The sequence below is a fragment of the Myxine glutinosa genome, chromosome 4, assembly GCF_964187855.1.
Source record: "Myxine glutinosa chromosome 4, kmMyxGlut1.1, whole genome shotgun sequence".
Taxonomy (NCBI): Eukaryota; Metazoa; Chordata; class Myxini; order Myxiniformes; family Myxinidae; genus Myxine; species Myxine glutinosa.
Genome location: NC_136264.1, coordinates 157,796,303 through 157,811,647, shown reverse-complemented (window position 1 = coordinate 157,811,647; position 15,345 = coordinate 157,796,303). Strand labels below are relative to the sequence as shown.

At 46.2% G+C, this 15,345-nt stretch overlaps 1 protein-coding gene across 9 annotated transcripts in view; it reads left to right on the top strand.

Annotated features, from left to right (window-relative positions):
* LOC137413597 (LIM domain-binding protein 3) overlaps nucleotides 1-5,228 on the top strand; it is a 135,470-nt gene extending 130,242 nt beyond the window's left edge. For all 9 annotated transcript variants that reach the window (XM_068099024.2, XM_078776656.1, XM_068099028.2 and 6 more), the window contains one exon: nucleotides 3,686-5,228. In XM_068099024.2, the coding sequence (XP_067955125.2) occupies nucleotides 3,686-3,763 (78 nt within the window). In that variant the 3' untranslated portion in view covers nucleotides 3,764-5,228. The remainder of the gene's footprint in view (nucleotides 1-3,685) is intronic.
* The last annotated feature ends 10,117 nt before the right edge of the window (nucleotides 5,229-15,345 follow it).

Sequence of the window (15,345 nt, the reverse complement as noted above, 5' to 3'; positions counted from 1 at the left end):
TCGGCATAAGGAAGAACGCTATTGTAAATTGGGTCGCCACGTCAAAATCCAAGATGGCCGCCACCATATATATGTCTGAACCTTGTGAGTGAAATATCTTGAAAAATAAGCAATGTACCAACTTCTAATCTGGTGTTTGGGTGTATCTAAGCACAAGGAAGAACGCTGTTGAAAATTGGGTCGCCACGTCAAAATCCAAGATGGCCGCCTCCATGTATGTCTGAACCTTGTGAGCGAAATATCATATCATAGCATGTTTTCTGCGTCTTCCACTTTGTCAACTCACATCACTTAACCGACGGGGGACCTAGGCGTAACGCTTGTGTATACAAGGATAGACCATAAAGGCTAGGGAAGACATACAAAGATTTTATACAAGGAAAGCCTTTCCCAAGTATTTCTACCAATATCAATGTACTCCTCAATCCTCAATGCTTCCAGGTACCTATGTAACTCCAGTTTAAACCTGTTTCAGCAGCCAGCGCTTATCCAGGGATACAATTCCATGCATTAACTACTGTCTGAGTGAGAGACCCTGCCCTAATGTCGAACAAACTCTTCCCTTCTTCACTCTCGAGCGATGGCCACTGGTCCTATTGATGTTCATTTTCATGAAAAATATTCCCACACATATTCCCTCTATACCCTTCATTATCTTAAATATCTGTCAGATCCCCTCATAATTGCCTCTTTTGTAAGGAGTGGATTAAACAACTGCTGCTAGCACTTAATAAGTTACAAGTAACAAAACTTCATTTGAACAAGGCCAAGCTGACATTATAATTTTGCAGTAAACTGCACAACCTTAAAAATTTCTTTATTCGACATGTTTTGTTTGAATATGGGTGATATTGAACTTGTACACTGTACGTTCAGTCTCAATTCTACATGTTTGTACAAATATCGTTGTTCTATTCAACTCAACATATATATATATTTTTAAATTTATTTATTCACATTTCCATTGTCATTCTGCCTTTGTACTTTTTTTTTCTTGCTGTTCACTTTTTTATGCTCCTTTTTCTGCTGTATCTTTGGTGTTCATACCATATCTATACACACTTAAACTTTATATATTTGCTATTTTCCTTTTTTTCTTCTTTTGCATGAATTGATTAGAAAAAAACAAAAAACTTCCCAAGCAACCCCCTCCCCACCCCCCCATCCTAGAACTTCAGAAGAATAGAATGACACTCTTCGATGTCACGACGTCGACTGATATGCCTCCGCCCACATCATTACAGCATTATACATACTTGTACAAAGTTTGATTTAAATCCATTCAGTTGTTTTCAAGTATCACATTTTTACCTGACATGACCTCTGACCTCACCAAAATCACAAAGTCACCTCACTGCTCAGATTTGAAGCCAAAATATAATCAGTTCATCTTTGCATCATAATATATACTTATACCAAGTTTGGGCAAATCCCATCACTGGTTCACAAGTTATCACGGTAACAGGATTTCTACCAACCCTGACCTTTGACCACTTGACCCCAAAATTTAATCGGTTCATGTTTACATCATTATACATATTGATACCAAGTTTTATTTAATCCCTTCAGCTGTTCTCAAGTTATTACATTGTTACCTAACATAACCTCTGACCTTTGACGTCTTGATGCCATAATCCAATCAGTTCATCTTTGCATCATATATACGTATAGCAAATTTGTTCAAAATCCCATCATTTGTTCACAAGTTGGTGTGGCAACATAAATTTTACTTAACACGACCTCTGACCTTGGGCTTTTGACCTCATGCCCCCAAAATCGAATCAGTTCATCTTTACCTCATTATGCATACCTGCACCAAGTTTGACTAGGATCCCTTCAGCCATTCTTAAGTTATCAAGTTAATTAAATAATTGTAACTTAACATGACCTCTGATCTTTGACCTCTTGAACCCAAATTCGAATCAGTTTGTCTATTCATCATAATATATAATGATACCAAGTTTGGTGAAAATCCCATGACTGGTTCGCAAGTTAACTTGGTAACATAATTTTTACCTGACGTGACATCTAAAATTTGACCTTTGACCTCTTGACCACAAAATCTAATCAGTTAATCTCTACATCATTATACATACCTGTACCAAGTTTGAATTAGATCCCTTCAGCTGTTTTCTCAAGTTATAGACCTATTAGAGATTGTGACCTTTGGCCTTTGACCTCTTGACCCCAAAATCGAGTAAGTTCATATTTGCATCATAATACATACTTGTACCAACATGGTCAGAATCCCATTACTGGTTCACAAGTTATCACGGTAACGGGCTTTTTACCTAACATGACCTCTGACCTTTGACCTTGGGACCCCAAAATATAATCAGTTCATCTTTACCTCATTATACATACCTGCACCAAGCTTGACTAAGATCCCTTCAGCTGTTCGCAAGTTATTGCGGTAATGAAAACCTCTCACGGACGGACAGCCGGACAGACAACCTGAAAAGATAATGCCTCTGGCGACTTCGTGGGCGGCGGCATAAAAAGTGTGGATACATGATAACACAGCAATGCAATTGCTATATAAGCCGCTTCTTCTTCTTTCTATTACAGGCAGTTATCATATTCCTCATTCCTACCCCCCTCCATACTCCCTCTCCCCCCATCGAAGAGCTTTCCAATGAGGCATCAACTAACTTTGCACGTTCAGCAGCTTCGGAGTCCACTCTGAAATACGCACACTCACATGTACACACTCACATTCACTCACGCTCACAAGAGGTAGTGATGGAGAAAACAAAAAACAACCATATTTTTCTCCATTCTGGTAAAACATACTCTGTTACAGAGTGTCTGTGCTGCCAAAACAGTTTCTTCGCAAGGGTTACACTGGGTGGTTTGCCATTGCCTTCCCAGCAGTAGTTAGGGCAGGAATTTTGAATATTTTTGTTATAGTGCCGACGATAGCTCACCTTTTCTTTGTGAAGGACACTGTAGGAACTTTAGCATCCACCGACAATGCTGCCAGACGGGACGCTCAGTTTAACGTCCATCTGAAGGACAGCGCACACATTGATGAATGACCCTGCCTCTGAAATAATGGGGTGACAGTTTATAGCTGGGTCGGGATTTGAACCCAGGCTAGGCAGCTTAGAAGCGAGTGTTGTATTTGTTTTGAGCATTAATTTTTTGTAATTGCGCAGTCTATTTTATTGTATTTCTGTGCGGATGTAAGCTGGTCTCCTCAGTTGTCGTGGAGATTGAAGCCATTGGAAGATCATGAAAAGAGAAGAAATAGCAGAATAAGAGAATCGTATGGATGGATAAGTTCAGCAAATCGTTTTTTGAAATACTTATTTGAATGAGGTTTGGATTGACTTATTGAGGCTAGCGGAATGCTCTCGATGAAAGGTGATAAATGTGATGCCCTGATGAGAAGCGTAATTTGACAGTATATATATATATATTTTGGTCCATGAATATGTTGGTTTCACCGTCTGCCACTGCTCACCACATGTTTGGTTTAAACTTGGGGATAGATCTGTAAATGCCACCATTGTGTCACACTTTGAGGGCAGAAAAATGTTGGTGTTAGATGTCATGGAGTTTATTTAAAAAATAAACATCAACGCGTTGCTCATTATGCGCAACTTTTTCATGTTTGTGCAGCTTGTGTTCCCCTGGGCTTTTTCGTGTTCTCCATGATCTTTTCATTCTGTTACCTTTTCAGGTTTGCCAAGTAAACTTGGAAGGGCAGCAGTTTTACTCCAAGAACGGCAAGCCGCTGTGTAGGAAGCACGCTGGCTGAGCTTCGCCTCTCACCGATTCCAAGAAGCTGCTTGCTACGAGCCTCACATCCTCATCTTCCATGTTGTTTTTCTTTGTCTGTCTTTGTTGCCCATTTTCAACACATTGCGTGTTTACTCTGATGAATCCACACCGACCTGACATGCTCAGGTGCTTTTATTTTTACGTTAATTCCCTTTCCCACCTCCCCCTGCCCCTCCCCCTTCCTAAATTAAGTTTCTCACAAGTCATTCTTTAGGGACCATCAAAATATTAGACATTGTGACTGGCATTAAGAAAAAGAAAATTGAGAAAGAGAAGGAAGTGACATTGGAAGAACATAGCAGAGTAGAATTGTGAAGGAGGATCGAGAGAATAAGGGAAGGAGGATATCGGGAGAAGAGGAAGAGAAGTAAATGAACCCCTCCCCCCTCCCCACATTATCATATTATCATACTTGATATAGAGATGACCCCTTTTTCGAGTCCCACCTCCATTATAAACGATGGCCATACAGAACTCTCCATATAAATCCTAACAGGGCCGTGTATCCTTTTTCGATACCATAATTGATATGTGGATACCATAATTGATTTTTATTTATTTAAAATAATTGATATGTGGACTTCGTTTTCTCTATCTTTTCTTCATTTCTCGAAGTTACCTTTGCAAAGGTGGATTTGAGTGCTCTTTACCTCAGTCTTTTTCTGCTCCGGGTGGAACACCTTGTTAAGCCATATAGAGCGGCTCCTCGTATGAGCCAGATGGTTTTATGCACTCCTCCAGTGGAAATGATGTTGGTAATTATTTTTTCAGATGACCAAATGTTATCTCCATTTCGCCAAATGTATTCCAAATGGTATTTGGGTTGAAACTAGAGAAAGCAAGTGAAACTGATATGGAGATGGATTGGAGCACAGTGAAGCTGTAGGCTGAGTAAGATGGATCCTGTGAATTGGGTCGGTTTCCCATGGGGCAAAATAAGTGCAGCAGAGTTAGTGGAAGAAAACTCGAAAATAAGTTTAAACTTCTTGCAATAAGTGAAACTTTGCTGTCGGGATGAAACATCTTTGACGAATCATTGATCACTTGTGATAGTTGAGGTGCCAAAAAAAATTGGGAATGTTGTGGGTTGGGGGGCATGGACGGTTGTTGATTGACTGATTGTAATCAATGCTTTAAGCTGAACTTGGAGAGGTAAAGTTGTGGGGTTTGGGGATTTAAGGTTATAATTCAAAGCTTATTGGGTTTTTCGATTTTATCAGATTTTGCAATAATAACCATATTAGTTGTTATAGTCCACATGCATTTAACACAAACTTTCTTCCTCCTGCTAACCCTTACTTCTTGACTTAGGTATATCTCACTAATTTTGATTGGTAATCCGCATGTGCGCTCGCCACGTGGTTCTTTTGCTGGCAACGAATGCGGGTCACTTAACCTTTGGCTTGTATGCAGGTGAAAGGAAATAAAATCGATCAAACACATTTTGTTTTATGTGCACTTAGTACGAAAAAAACCTTTGCATTGGTTTGGTTGGATGGTTTGTACTGTTAATGACGATTGGTTTGTGTGCATTGGTCAAGGCCCGTTGAAGAGCTTTACTGCAGTAATTTGGTTTCAATGCAGAGGAATACCTATTGTTTTTCCTAGAGTTTTTCTTTTTCTTCCGCCAGGCGTTCACTTTCGAAAACTTTAAAATTAACGTTCTCAGCAACCCTTTGTCCAAATTTTCACCAAGTGATTGGCTAGACATGTACAATATTTTAATGCTAATCATGACGTCATAGGTCACGTGGTATGGGCGCCATCTTGGAAAACACCTTCAAATTTCCCCCTCTTTATCTCCAAAACGGCTCAATGGAAAAAATTGAGTCATGGCTCATTCTAAAGAACTCTGCAATTAGGACCAAAAACATGTTTATTTAGGATATTCAAAGTGCTAACGTTACGGTTATAATTGGACAAATAGACCCCTTGATGCCACAATTTTTTTTTTAATGAAAACAAATTGAGAATGAAATTTTTTTTGATGTCATACGTCACATGGTTTGGCCACCATATTGTTTTCATGAAAAACACTAAAACCCCTTTTTATCCGCAACGGCTGAACAGACCGAGCCCAAACGTTGCAAGCAGAATCGCATGCCCATGACGAACAAAAAGTTCCCGCATGACAACAAAGTACATCGCATCTTTTAGGAGTTATTACGTTTTTAAGCATAAATTTTTAATCCTATCTCCTCTCTCATTTTTGAATATATCGAGTGGAAACTTTACAAAAACGTTCCCCATGTGGGGAAGTTAAAACGTTACTTGGGAAAATTGAAAAGTAAAATGGTTTGGCCGCAATAAATAATTGAACAAAAATGCTAAAAAGCTTCTATCTCTTCAACCTATGCATTGATCGACGTGAAATTCTAATGTAATGTAGCTCTCATCAAGGGGAATAAGTGTTTACAATTTCAACATGATTGGTTGTACGGTCTGGAAGCTAGAGGTCGTTATTGTTGAAAGAAGAAGAGACCCAACACTATTTTTTTCCTCAGGCCATGTAACTGATTTCCTGTGTCAGTTTTGCATACCCTTGCTGATTTCGAGATAACACGCGGAGAAAAATAAGGTAAGTTGGAAGTTTGTGGGATTTGTAGTTTTCAAGTTATCGTCGAATAAAGAAATTGCGCCTTTGCTGAGGATCGTGCCTTAATTTTCACTTGGCGCGATTCGTGCAGGCTGTACGGGCTCATTTGAATTCGGAATTAAATTCGGCTTTCGGATTTGGTAGTCGCTAAGGTAGTTGAATACTCGACCACTGCAAACCCGGCGAAAATCGGATAAAATATGCTCGAGTTACCTCAGATCGAGAGTGGGGGAAGTAATTACTAATTAACACACTGTACAAGACGTGCATGCTGCGTGCGGAGCGACCTCACGGGCTCATTTAAACCTCAAATTTAATTCTGATTTCAGATTTGGCAGTCACTATGGTGTACTCACATTCAACCAAAACAAATTTGGCAAAATGCCAACTATTTTGATGAAAACATGACACTCTCATTTTATATGGAGAACCCCCAGGTAAGCCTGTGTGGATGTGTGTGTTTGTAAATGTGTGTGCATATATATATATATATATATATATATATATATATATATATATTGTTGCAGTTTTGAGAGTGTACATATTGATCATTAAAGGTTGCCCCCATAGTTAGTCCACAAGCAACACGTAGGCCCCTTAGAACATTAGTTATGTCATAGTCTATGTGAGTATAAGGCCATTTCCCTAGTATCATCTGCGTTGTGTAAAATAAATAAGTATAGGTTCCGTTCATTTTGCCTCCCCCCTGCAAATCTACCTCGTTGGGCAGCATCCATCCCACGCCCCATTCGGCTAATCCACCGCGTTTGTTACGTGTTGGGCCAGCAGCGTTAGCTGCCAGTTGCTCGCTCAAACTAGTCGGGTGGCCACGAGGTGGGCCTGAAAAGGGGGAGGAGCGCGAGGTCGGGGTGTGGCCGCGTCAAGCAGCACGTCAAAGGCAGTGACGGTAAGGGCACAACCAACATGGGCTCGGTGGGCATGGCTTAAGAGGGCGTGGCTAGGGCGCATCTAGCAAGTGCAGGAAGGTTCGCTGAAAAGGCTATATATGCGCGCGCACAAAGCACTTGTGAGAACTTATTGGTGAAGGACTGATGAGCGAGGGGCTTTGTAGAAGGACTGTCGAGGACTCGCATGTTTGGGCTTGCGCATGATAAGGGATTCGCTGAAAGAGAACTTGCAGAGGATACGCGCTTTGTATGAGGACGGTGCTAAAAGGAATTCTGCGGGAGAGGCGCTTTGCCATTGAACGGTATTGGGAGCGCATATAGCGCCGGTTCTCCTATTACGTACGCGGCCATGACCGCAAGTATAACCGCCAAGCCCGGTTCATCTATTACGTACGCGACCGTGGTCGCAAGTAATCGCCCAGCCAGCCTTACCTTTCGCCCCACATTTAACCCCGTAATTGTCCGATCCGCGCCAACGACCCGCGGGGAGCTTCTGCCGCCCCGACCATCTTCTTCGCGGTACTAGTCGGGGACCAGAGCGAACTGCCTGGACGCCATCATCCCTGGACCATCTAGCTGACCATCTGCAATCCCCTTGTGAGTGTCTGAGTGTAAAACGGGCCCGTGTCCTGGGGATAAGTTAAGACTGTAATAAGGCTGCACTGTGTGTTCTTCTTCTCCTTCCTGTACAAATTGCAAATAAATCTGTTATTCCTTGTTTCTTCCTAATTCGACCGTATCAGTGTTTTCCTCCATTGGGTAAGCGTGGCACGATCAGAACCGCTCGGATCGGGTTTAGTAATTGTTAACGGCTCGGATCACGGTTCGCTATCGCTCGGCGTTTCCACCTACAACCGTGATTCGAGCGGGGTTTATTTCCTTGCTTCCTGGGCAGCGTTGGTAATTAGGTATTAGCGATTAGTCCTCTGACCCTACTCCACGCTGTCCAGAAGTGACGTCATAGCCCCGGATCCCGTCGGCTAGTAAAAGACGAGGGGACTAATCCCCCCTTGGTAAAGGGGAAAGGCCGACAACGAGATCCATAACTATATATATATATATATATATATATATATATATATATATATATATATATATATATATATATATATATATATATATTGTTAAAGACGCGGTTTTAGATGTTAGTTTACCGAGCGGTTTGGTATTACCGCGTCCGCACAGTTACTCCCCGATTAGAACCCTATCCCGCCCGATTCCACTCGACGTTGACCAAGTCGCGCTATGCTAAATCAATGAAGGAAAGGACACAACGGCTGGGATAAATGCAACGACACAAGGGGTACAGTTCTCAAGACCTCCGGAGGAGGATATAATATTGGTGATGCAGAAACGGGTAGATTACACGGTAAGAGGTAAGCACAGAAAAGATGGGCACTTAGACACAGTCTTATCTATCCCCGACAGACCACAGACAAACGGGACAAGACTGACTTACACAGGGATTGATGGCAAGGAAGGGCAGGCAGTCGATAGCTCAAGGTGCACCTTGGCTCAGGGACAGGATACAGCTCGGTCCAGTCCAGAGATGCGGGGAGGTATTCAGCGCTTGGAGGTGGCGTCTTCTCTCTCCGTGGTGTGGGCGCATCTGACGTCACCTCCCTCTTCCTGCGCATGTCCAGCGGGGAGTGACACGCCCTCGGCTCGTTAGCTCCGCCCCAGATGGAATCGGTCCGCCGCTTCTATTGGGTGCGGGGGTTACCGGGCTCCGCCCTTGACGAGGAGCTGACAGCGAGCCCCTGCGTGGTAACCCCGTCGGAGCACATGTTCAATGGCGGCTAACCAAGCCGGAGTGAGGACGCACACTCCCCGCGCCGCCGCCGCCGCTGTTGTTGTTGTCGTTGTTGTACCATGAGGAAGAGCTGCGGGGAGGTATTGGGAGGTCCTAAACTTTCTAACGGTGCCATACAATCACATTCTGGTGCAACGAAGAGTCAGAATTAATGGAAACGAGTCCTTAACTGACATAGACTAAGAATAACTAGCAAGATGTCCTATAGTTGTCTACGTGAGATGCGGTGAACCTGGGTGCGACATTTAATGGGGGAAATAGGGGAAGGTCGCGGCTACAGAGTGTTGTTTACAGAAAATGGGACTAGGGAATGGGGGATTGGGGATAGTTGGGAAGTATTGGGGAAATAGGGGAATATTTACAAGCAGATATGGATGGAGGCCAATCTCATATCCGCAACATTGCACCCTTCTCTACCTCGGGGCGTCCCGACCTGATAAATTTTTACTTACTTTAGTGTGGCACTCAGATGTAGTTCCCTCTACTATTAACTCAACCCTGAGTGCGACAGTTTTACAGATGTTCACAAATGAGTAAATATGTCCCCCTGCGACGTTGCACCCTTCTCCTCACAGAAACACACCCACAGGATAACCGAATCGCGGAAAGAATCCTCAAACTAAACATACAGCCGGTAGGGAGCATTATTTACACAAGACTGCACTGATATTTACACTACGATCCAGGACCTGTTTTTGGAGGAACACATGCAGATGTTATGCATAGAGAGAGCACGCATGCCAGCATCGATACACCAACCCACGAGTGCCCTGTGGCCCTGCGGCCTTTAATAATGTGCAGAGCACCCCGTGCAAGCACCAAAAGCACCACCCCATAACACAGTCAGCACCATCCGGTGCACCAATAAAATGTTCATAGTCACCGGTGGTGTCGCAGCCGGCCGATGTTCTGCCGCTGGACTTGGCCTTCTAGCTTCCTTAAAAAATAAAGAAAGGCGCCAACCGCGTCCATTTCTGAATTGTGGGGTCAGGGGGCCAACTAAAAGTGGTTCACCTGTATGGCATAGGTGCCACGTTGACCCATAGGTCCATCCACGGGTGGTGCTTGACCGCAAAAGAACTGCGGTCCATGGTGGGTGGCCACAAAAATTGCGGTCCATATGGTGTATCGATCCAGGCAGCAAGCAGCGAAAGTACAGGCCCACAACTGCGGAGCCAGCACCTCTCTCTCCTCTCTCTCTGCCCCAAAGCCAGATCCTCGGAGGTGGGAGACAAAAAAGAAGACAAGTGAGTAAGGTGGTAAGGGTGCAAAAGTGCACGCAATACAAGATGATGCACACTGGGGGCACATGGGAACCAGGTGAGACAGGTACGTTCCTACCGTACACCCCCCCCCCCCCACCAGGTAACCTACATTGCCCCTCCCTTACCCCTTACTGTATCCACAAAACACAACACTACCCATAAACATCTACTTTACAAATCGACAAACGTCCCTACTGTCTTCCCCGTTCCTCCCATAAACCAAATTCGTCTTCTCTCCCTCCTAACCAATCAAATTTGCCATTTCCAACTCTCATCAAAATTTGCCATCTCCAACTCAACATCAAAATTTGCCATCACCAATTCATCATCAGTCCCTCCTAGGGAGGGAGAGATGGAATCACCCCAATGTCTCATCCACGTCGTGATGCGTATCACAAATCCTCACAGCAATTCTCATTTCCTGCAACACAGAACAAAGAAAACACAGGTGTGGAGTCATCATCATCACCTCAGGTAAGTGGCTGCGTATGGTGCGACGGGTTCATCAATCCTAACTATTTCCTAAATGACTTTAACAACTTTACATTACCCGGGGTCTTTCCCTGCCAATCCATTGGCCAACTTACACTATGGGTTTTAAAAACCAATTCCCATTGACCAAACTGTGGTGCTTCTCAATTTGGGGTCTCACTCCCCCGATTCAACACTTGGTGCTCTCGCACAATTTCTGGGCTGTGACGTGTAGCTCTCCCAGCAGGTCTACCCACCTGCACACCTCCACCACTGTAGTTGCCACCCGAGCTTACCTGCTCCTCACCCTAACCTAACTAACTGGGGAAGGCCCTCTCCTGGCTCTGTCACCCCTCTCGGTGCCCTATGGCACTGGGCTACCCGGGTCCATCCTCCGGATCCTCGGGCCCCATCCACAACTACCGGCTCCCAGAGCCCACCCGCGGCCTCACCTGGCCGACATCCTCACAGTGGTGGAGTGCCCAACCAACTACACACACTAACAGGCTACACGCCCAGCCATTTCCACAACACTAATGCACCCATCCACAATACCATTCTGCAACCGCACCACAAATGCCAATATCCAGCCACAATTTACCTATACCCTCTACCTAACACTTACACTACCCGCCCCGGGTATCCGTGATGGGGGTCCACTCTTCCCCCATTCACACCTTCGCACCATGCACACCACTCCGTACCACTTACTCCAACTCTCTCCACACCACTCATTCTCTGCTCCATATATTCCACACACGTGTACTTGCACACCTGTGCTCTCACACCTGGTGCCACCTGCACCCTTCTCTCCCCAAGCGCATTCGCGCTGATCCACAACACTCACTACTCATACACTGCTCCACACACCTGTCCAGTTCTCACACAGCATCATCTCATCTAACTACTCCCCTCTGAAACTTGCGCTTCCCAGTCGTCCCTTTAAACTATTGCGGTCCCTCGTCATTATAATCCACACTAATCTACCTGCGTCCCCACTACAGGTATCATTGTCACTAACTAACCTTAACGTTACCTAATGTCATCTTCGCTAGATCCCTACACACCATATCCTAACCCACCCGGGCTAGTTTTCACTGCCATAAACCCCATAATCTAGTGCGCATTTGCCCCACCTTTGTGAGGGATGACAGAGTTGCCATCCCACCACATCGGGCATCTCCCACTACCAATTTTGCACATCAAATTTCAACAAATCAAAAATTTGCCAATCACTACCCATCATCTGCCAATCATTACTGCCAATCCTTTGCCAATCATCAAATTTTGTTTTTCTCTAATTTCGGGGCCAAAACACTATCCTCGTCATTACAGTCTACTTACTAATGCCTCTCGGTGCGCCAATTCACTTCTAAAGCTCGGCTTCGTACAGCCAAGCAATGAATGCGGGTTGTTTGGTGCCAGCGGCTGGATACGTCCCGCATTCGGGGCAGGGACGGAGGTTTACCCGGGCCGAGATCCCACGCACCATCTCGGCACGGAGCCATCCCATGGCCCGATCTCGACCTGCCGGAATGCCTCAACAAAAAGTGGTCGCCATGACGACCCTTCCTATCGGGCTGCCCGCTCCGCCTAGTGGAGCACGGACGCGGCCGTTCAAAGCGAGGCCCGGCACGCACCGAGGGCCCGATTCGGCTAAAAGTCGCTCTAACCGCTAACCCGGTTACCGTCGATGCCTCACCTGGATGCTTACAAGCATACGCTACCCCTTTCTTGCTCATACCTCCAGCTGTTCCCATGCTCCTCGTACCTTTCCTTACACACCTCGGTACACTCATTCCACTCACAGCCTTGGTCACACACCTGCCCACCGAACACTTTGGCACACATTCGTTGGTCGCACACCTCACCAACACACCTCTTCGCGCCCCTTCCTCGGTCACCTCCTCTGTGACAATCACAGGTGTGCTTTCACTCGCACACCCAACCACGTCCCTCACTACCAATTCCAGCGTGCATTCCCACACACGCTCTACCATTCCAGGTGTGCATCCTTCCTCACCTGTCACAACCAACTCACGCTCCGTGTCACTCTTACTAGCGCACTCACCCTTACTCTCGACAGCGCACTCTTTCCTCATGCACCCGTCCGTTACACACCTCTCTCGCGCACACTCTTGCGCACACTCTCCCGTCACACCCTCTGTAACACTCACCACAGGCGTGCATTCTCCCTTTACACCCTCCGTAACACTCCTCACTACGCGCTTCCATGTGCTCCCTCGCACACGTGCTACGACCGACTCACTCTCGACAGCACCCTCACTCCTTGGCACGCACTTTTTCCTCACACACCCCAGAGTCGGACTTTCTCGCACACCTCCTTTTTCGCACACCAGACCTGTCGCACACTTCACCAACGGCCTCTCACGAACACCCGGGTCCATCTCGACCCCCAAGCTCATTAAATCACCTGGCGCATCATACGCACGACCATATTGGTCACCACTTACACCGGGTCCTCTTCCTCTTCACTTCTCCTCCATCACCTGCGAATCCCTCATCCGGTTAATGAGCACATCATCACGATCCGAACACAGACTTTGGACCAATTCTTTTATCTCCTCTTTTATCTCTTTCTTATCCCCTCTCCGTCGCTTCTTAATTTCGCTCACCCCTTCTTCCACTTCTTCTAATTTCTGCTTCACCTCTTTTATGTCCCGGTACGTCTCCTCAAGCTCGTCCTCTAAGGCTACCTTGAACGTTTCCATGTGCGTCCTCACCTGCCGGTCCTTCGTCTCCATTACCTCTGTTACCTCGTCCAACCTCGTTGTCAGTCCCTCACGTACCATCTGACATTCCCTCTTCGTCGCTATCAAGTCGTCTTTTAGTTCTTTCTGTGTCGCTTTTAACCCTCCTAGTACCGCAGTGTTCCTTTGTACCTGCTCCACTAACTCAGTCTGTCCCACCGTCAGCTGTTCCACCTCCTGCGTCAGGTCCTCTATGCCCCCTTGTAACTTTACAGTCCCCTTTCTCACCTCCTTCTCCATGTGCTCCTTACAGTGCCTCACCTCCTCGCGCACTCCTCCGACCTCCTCACTCACACCTCTTCTGATCTCTTCTCCCATCACTTGCATCTCCTGCCCAGATGCCACCCTCATCTGATCCATTTCCTCCCTGTGAGCATCCAGTTTGGTTTCTACCCCCATTCTGACCCCCTCTATCTGCTGCCCCATTTGTTTAACTTCCCTTTCCGCTTGGTCCCTCATGTCCCTCAATTTGCCTTCCATACTGTTTTCTAACCCCTTTTGCATCCCTTCCATTTGATTCTCTTGAGCGGCCATTCTGTTTTATACCCCCATTAACCCCTCCTGTATTTCCCCTAATCTATTGTCTAATCCCTCTATTCTACTCCCTAACCCTCCGATCTGGGCCCCCATGTCCTCCCTCAATTTCTCGCTATTGGACCCCATGTCCTCCCTCAATTTCTCGCTATTGGACCCCATGTCCTCCCTCAATTTCTCGCTATTGGACCCCATTTGGCCCTCCAATCGCTCACCCTGAGCCTCTATACTGTTTTTCAAACCTCCAATTTGGTCTCCCATTTGTCCCATAAGGGCCCTCATTTGCAGGAAAAAAAGGTTCGAATCCACCAACGGCGCTGCTACGGTCGCGGGCGCGGTCGCCGTGGCCATGTGTGAGGCGCCATTTTGCGCGCCCGTAACCTCGACGCCCTTTTGCGAACCTGCCGCCCTCACTGCTTCGCTCTCCTCTTGTCCCTCTATTTGGTCCTGGATCGACCCTGCCTCACTCTCCTCTACCGGAATCCAGCCGTCTTGATCCGCCATAGCGCGACTTTCAAAATTCGGGTTTTTATTTTTGTAAAACACAATCAAATTTCGCCGTTAACAATTTCGAGCGCGTGAAGCGCGCTTCGGGTCCGATCTCACTCCTCGACACCAATTGTTACAGACGCGGTTTTAGATGTTAGTTTACCGAGCGGTTTGGTATTACCGCGTCCGCACAGTTACTCCCCGATTAGAACCCTATCCCGCCCGATTCCACTCGACGTTGACCAAGTCGCGCTATGCTAAATCAATGAAGGAAAGGACACAACGGCTGGGATAAATGCAACGACACAAGGGGTACAGTTCTCAAGACCTCCGGAGGAGGATATAATATTGGTGATGCAGAAACGGGTAGATTACACGGTAAGAGGTAAGCACAGAAAAGATGGGCACTTAGACACAGTCTTATCTATCCCCGACAGACCACAGACAAATGGGACAAGACTGACTTACACAGGGATTGATGGCAAGGAAGGGCAGGCAGTCGATAGCTCAAGGTGCACCTTGGCTCAGGGACAGGATACAGCTCGGTCCAGTCCAGAGATGCGGGGAGGTATTCAGCGCTTGGAGGTGGCGTCTTCTCTCTCCGTGGTGTGGGCGCATCTGACGTCACCTCCCTCTTCCTGCGCATGTCCAGCGGGGAGTGACACGCCCTCGGCTCGTTAGCTCTGCCCCAGATGGAATCGGTCCGCCGCTT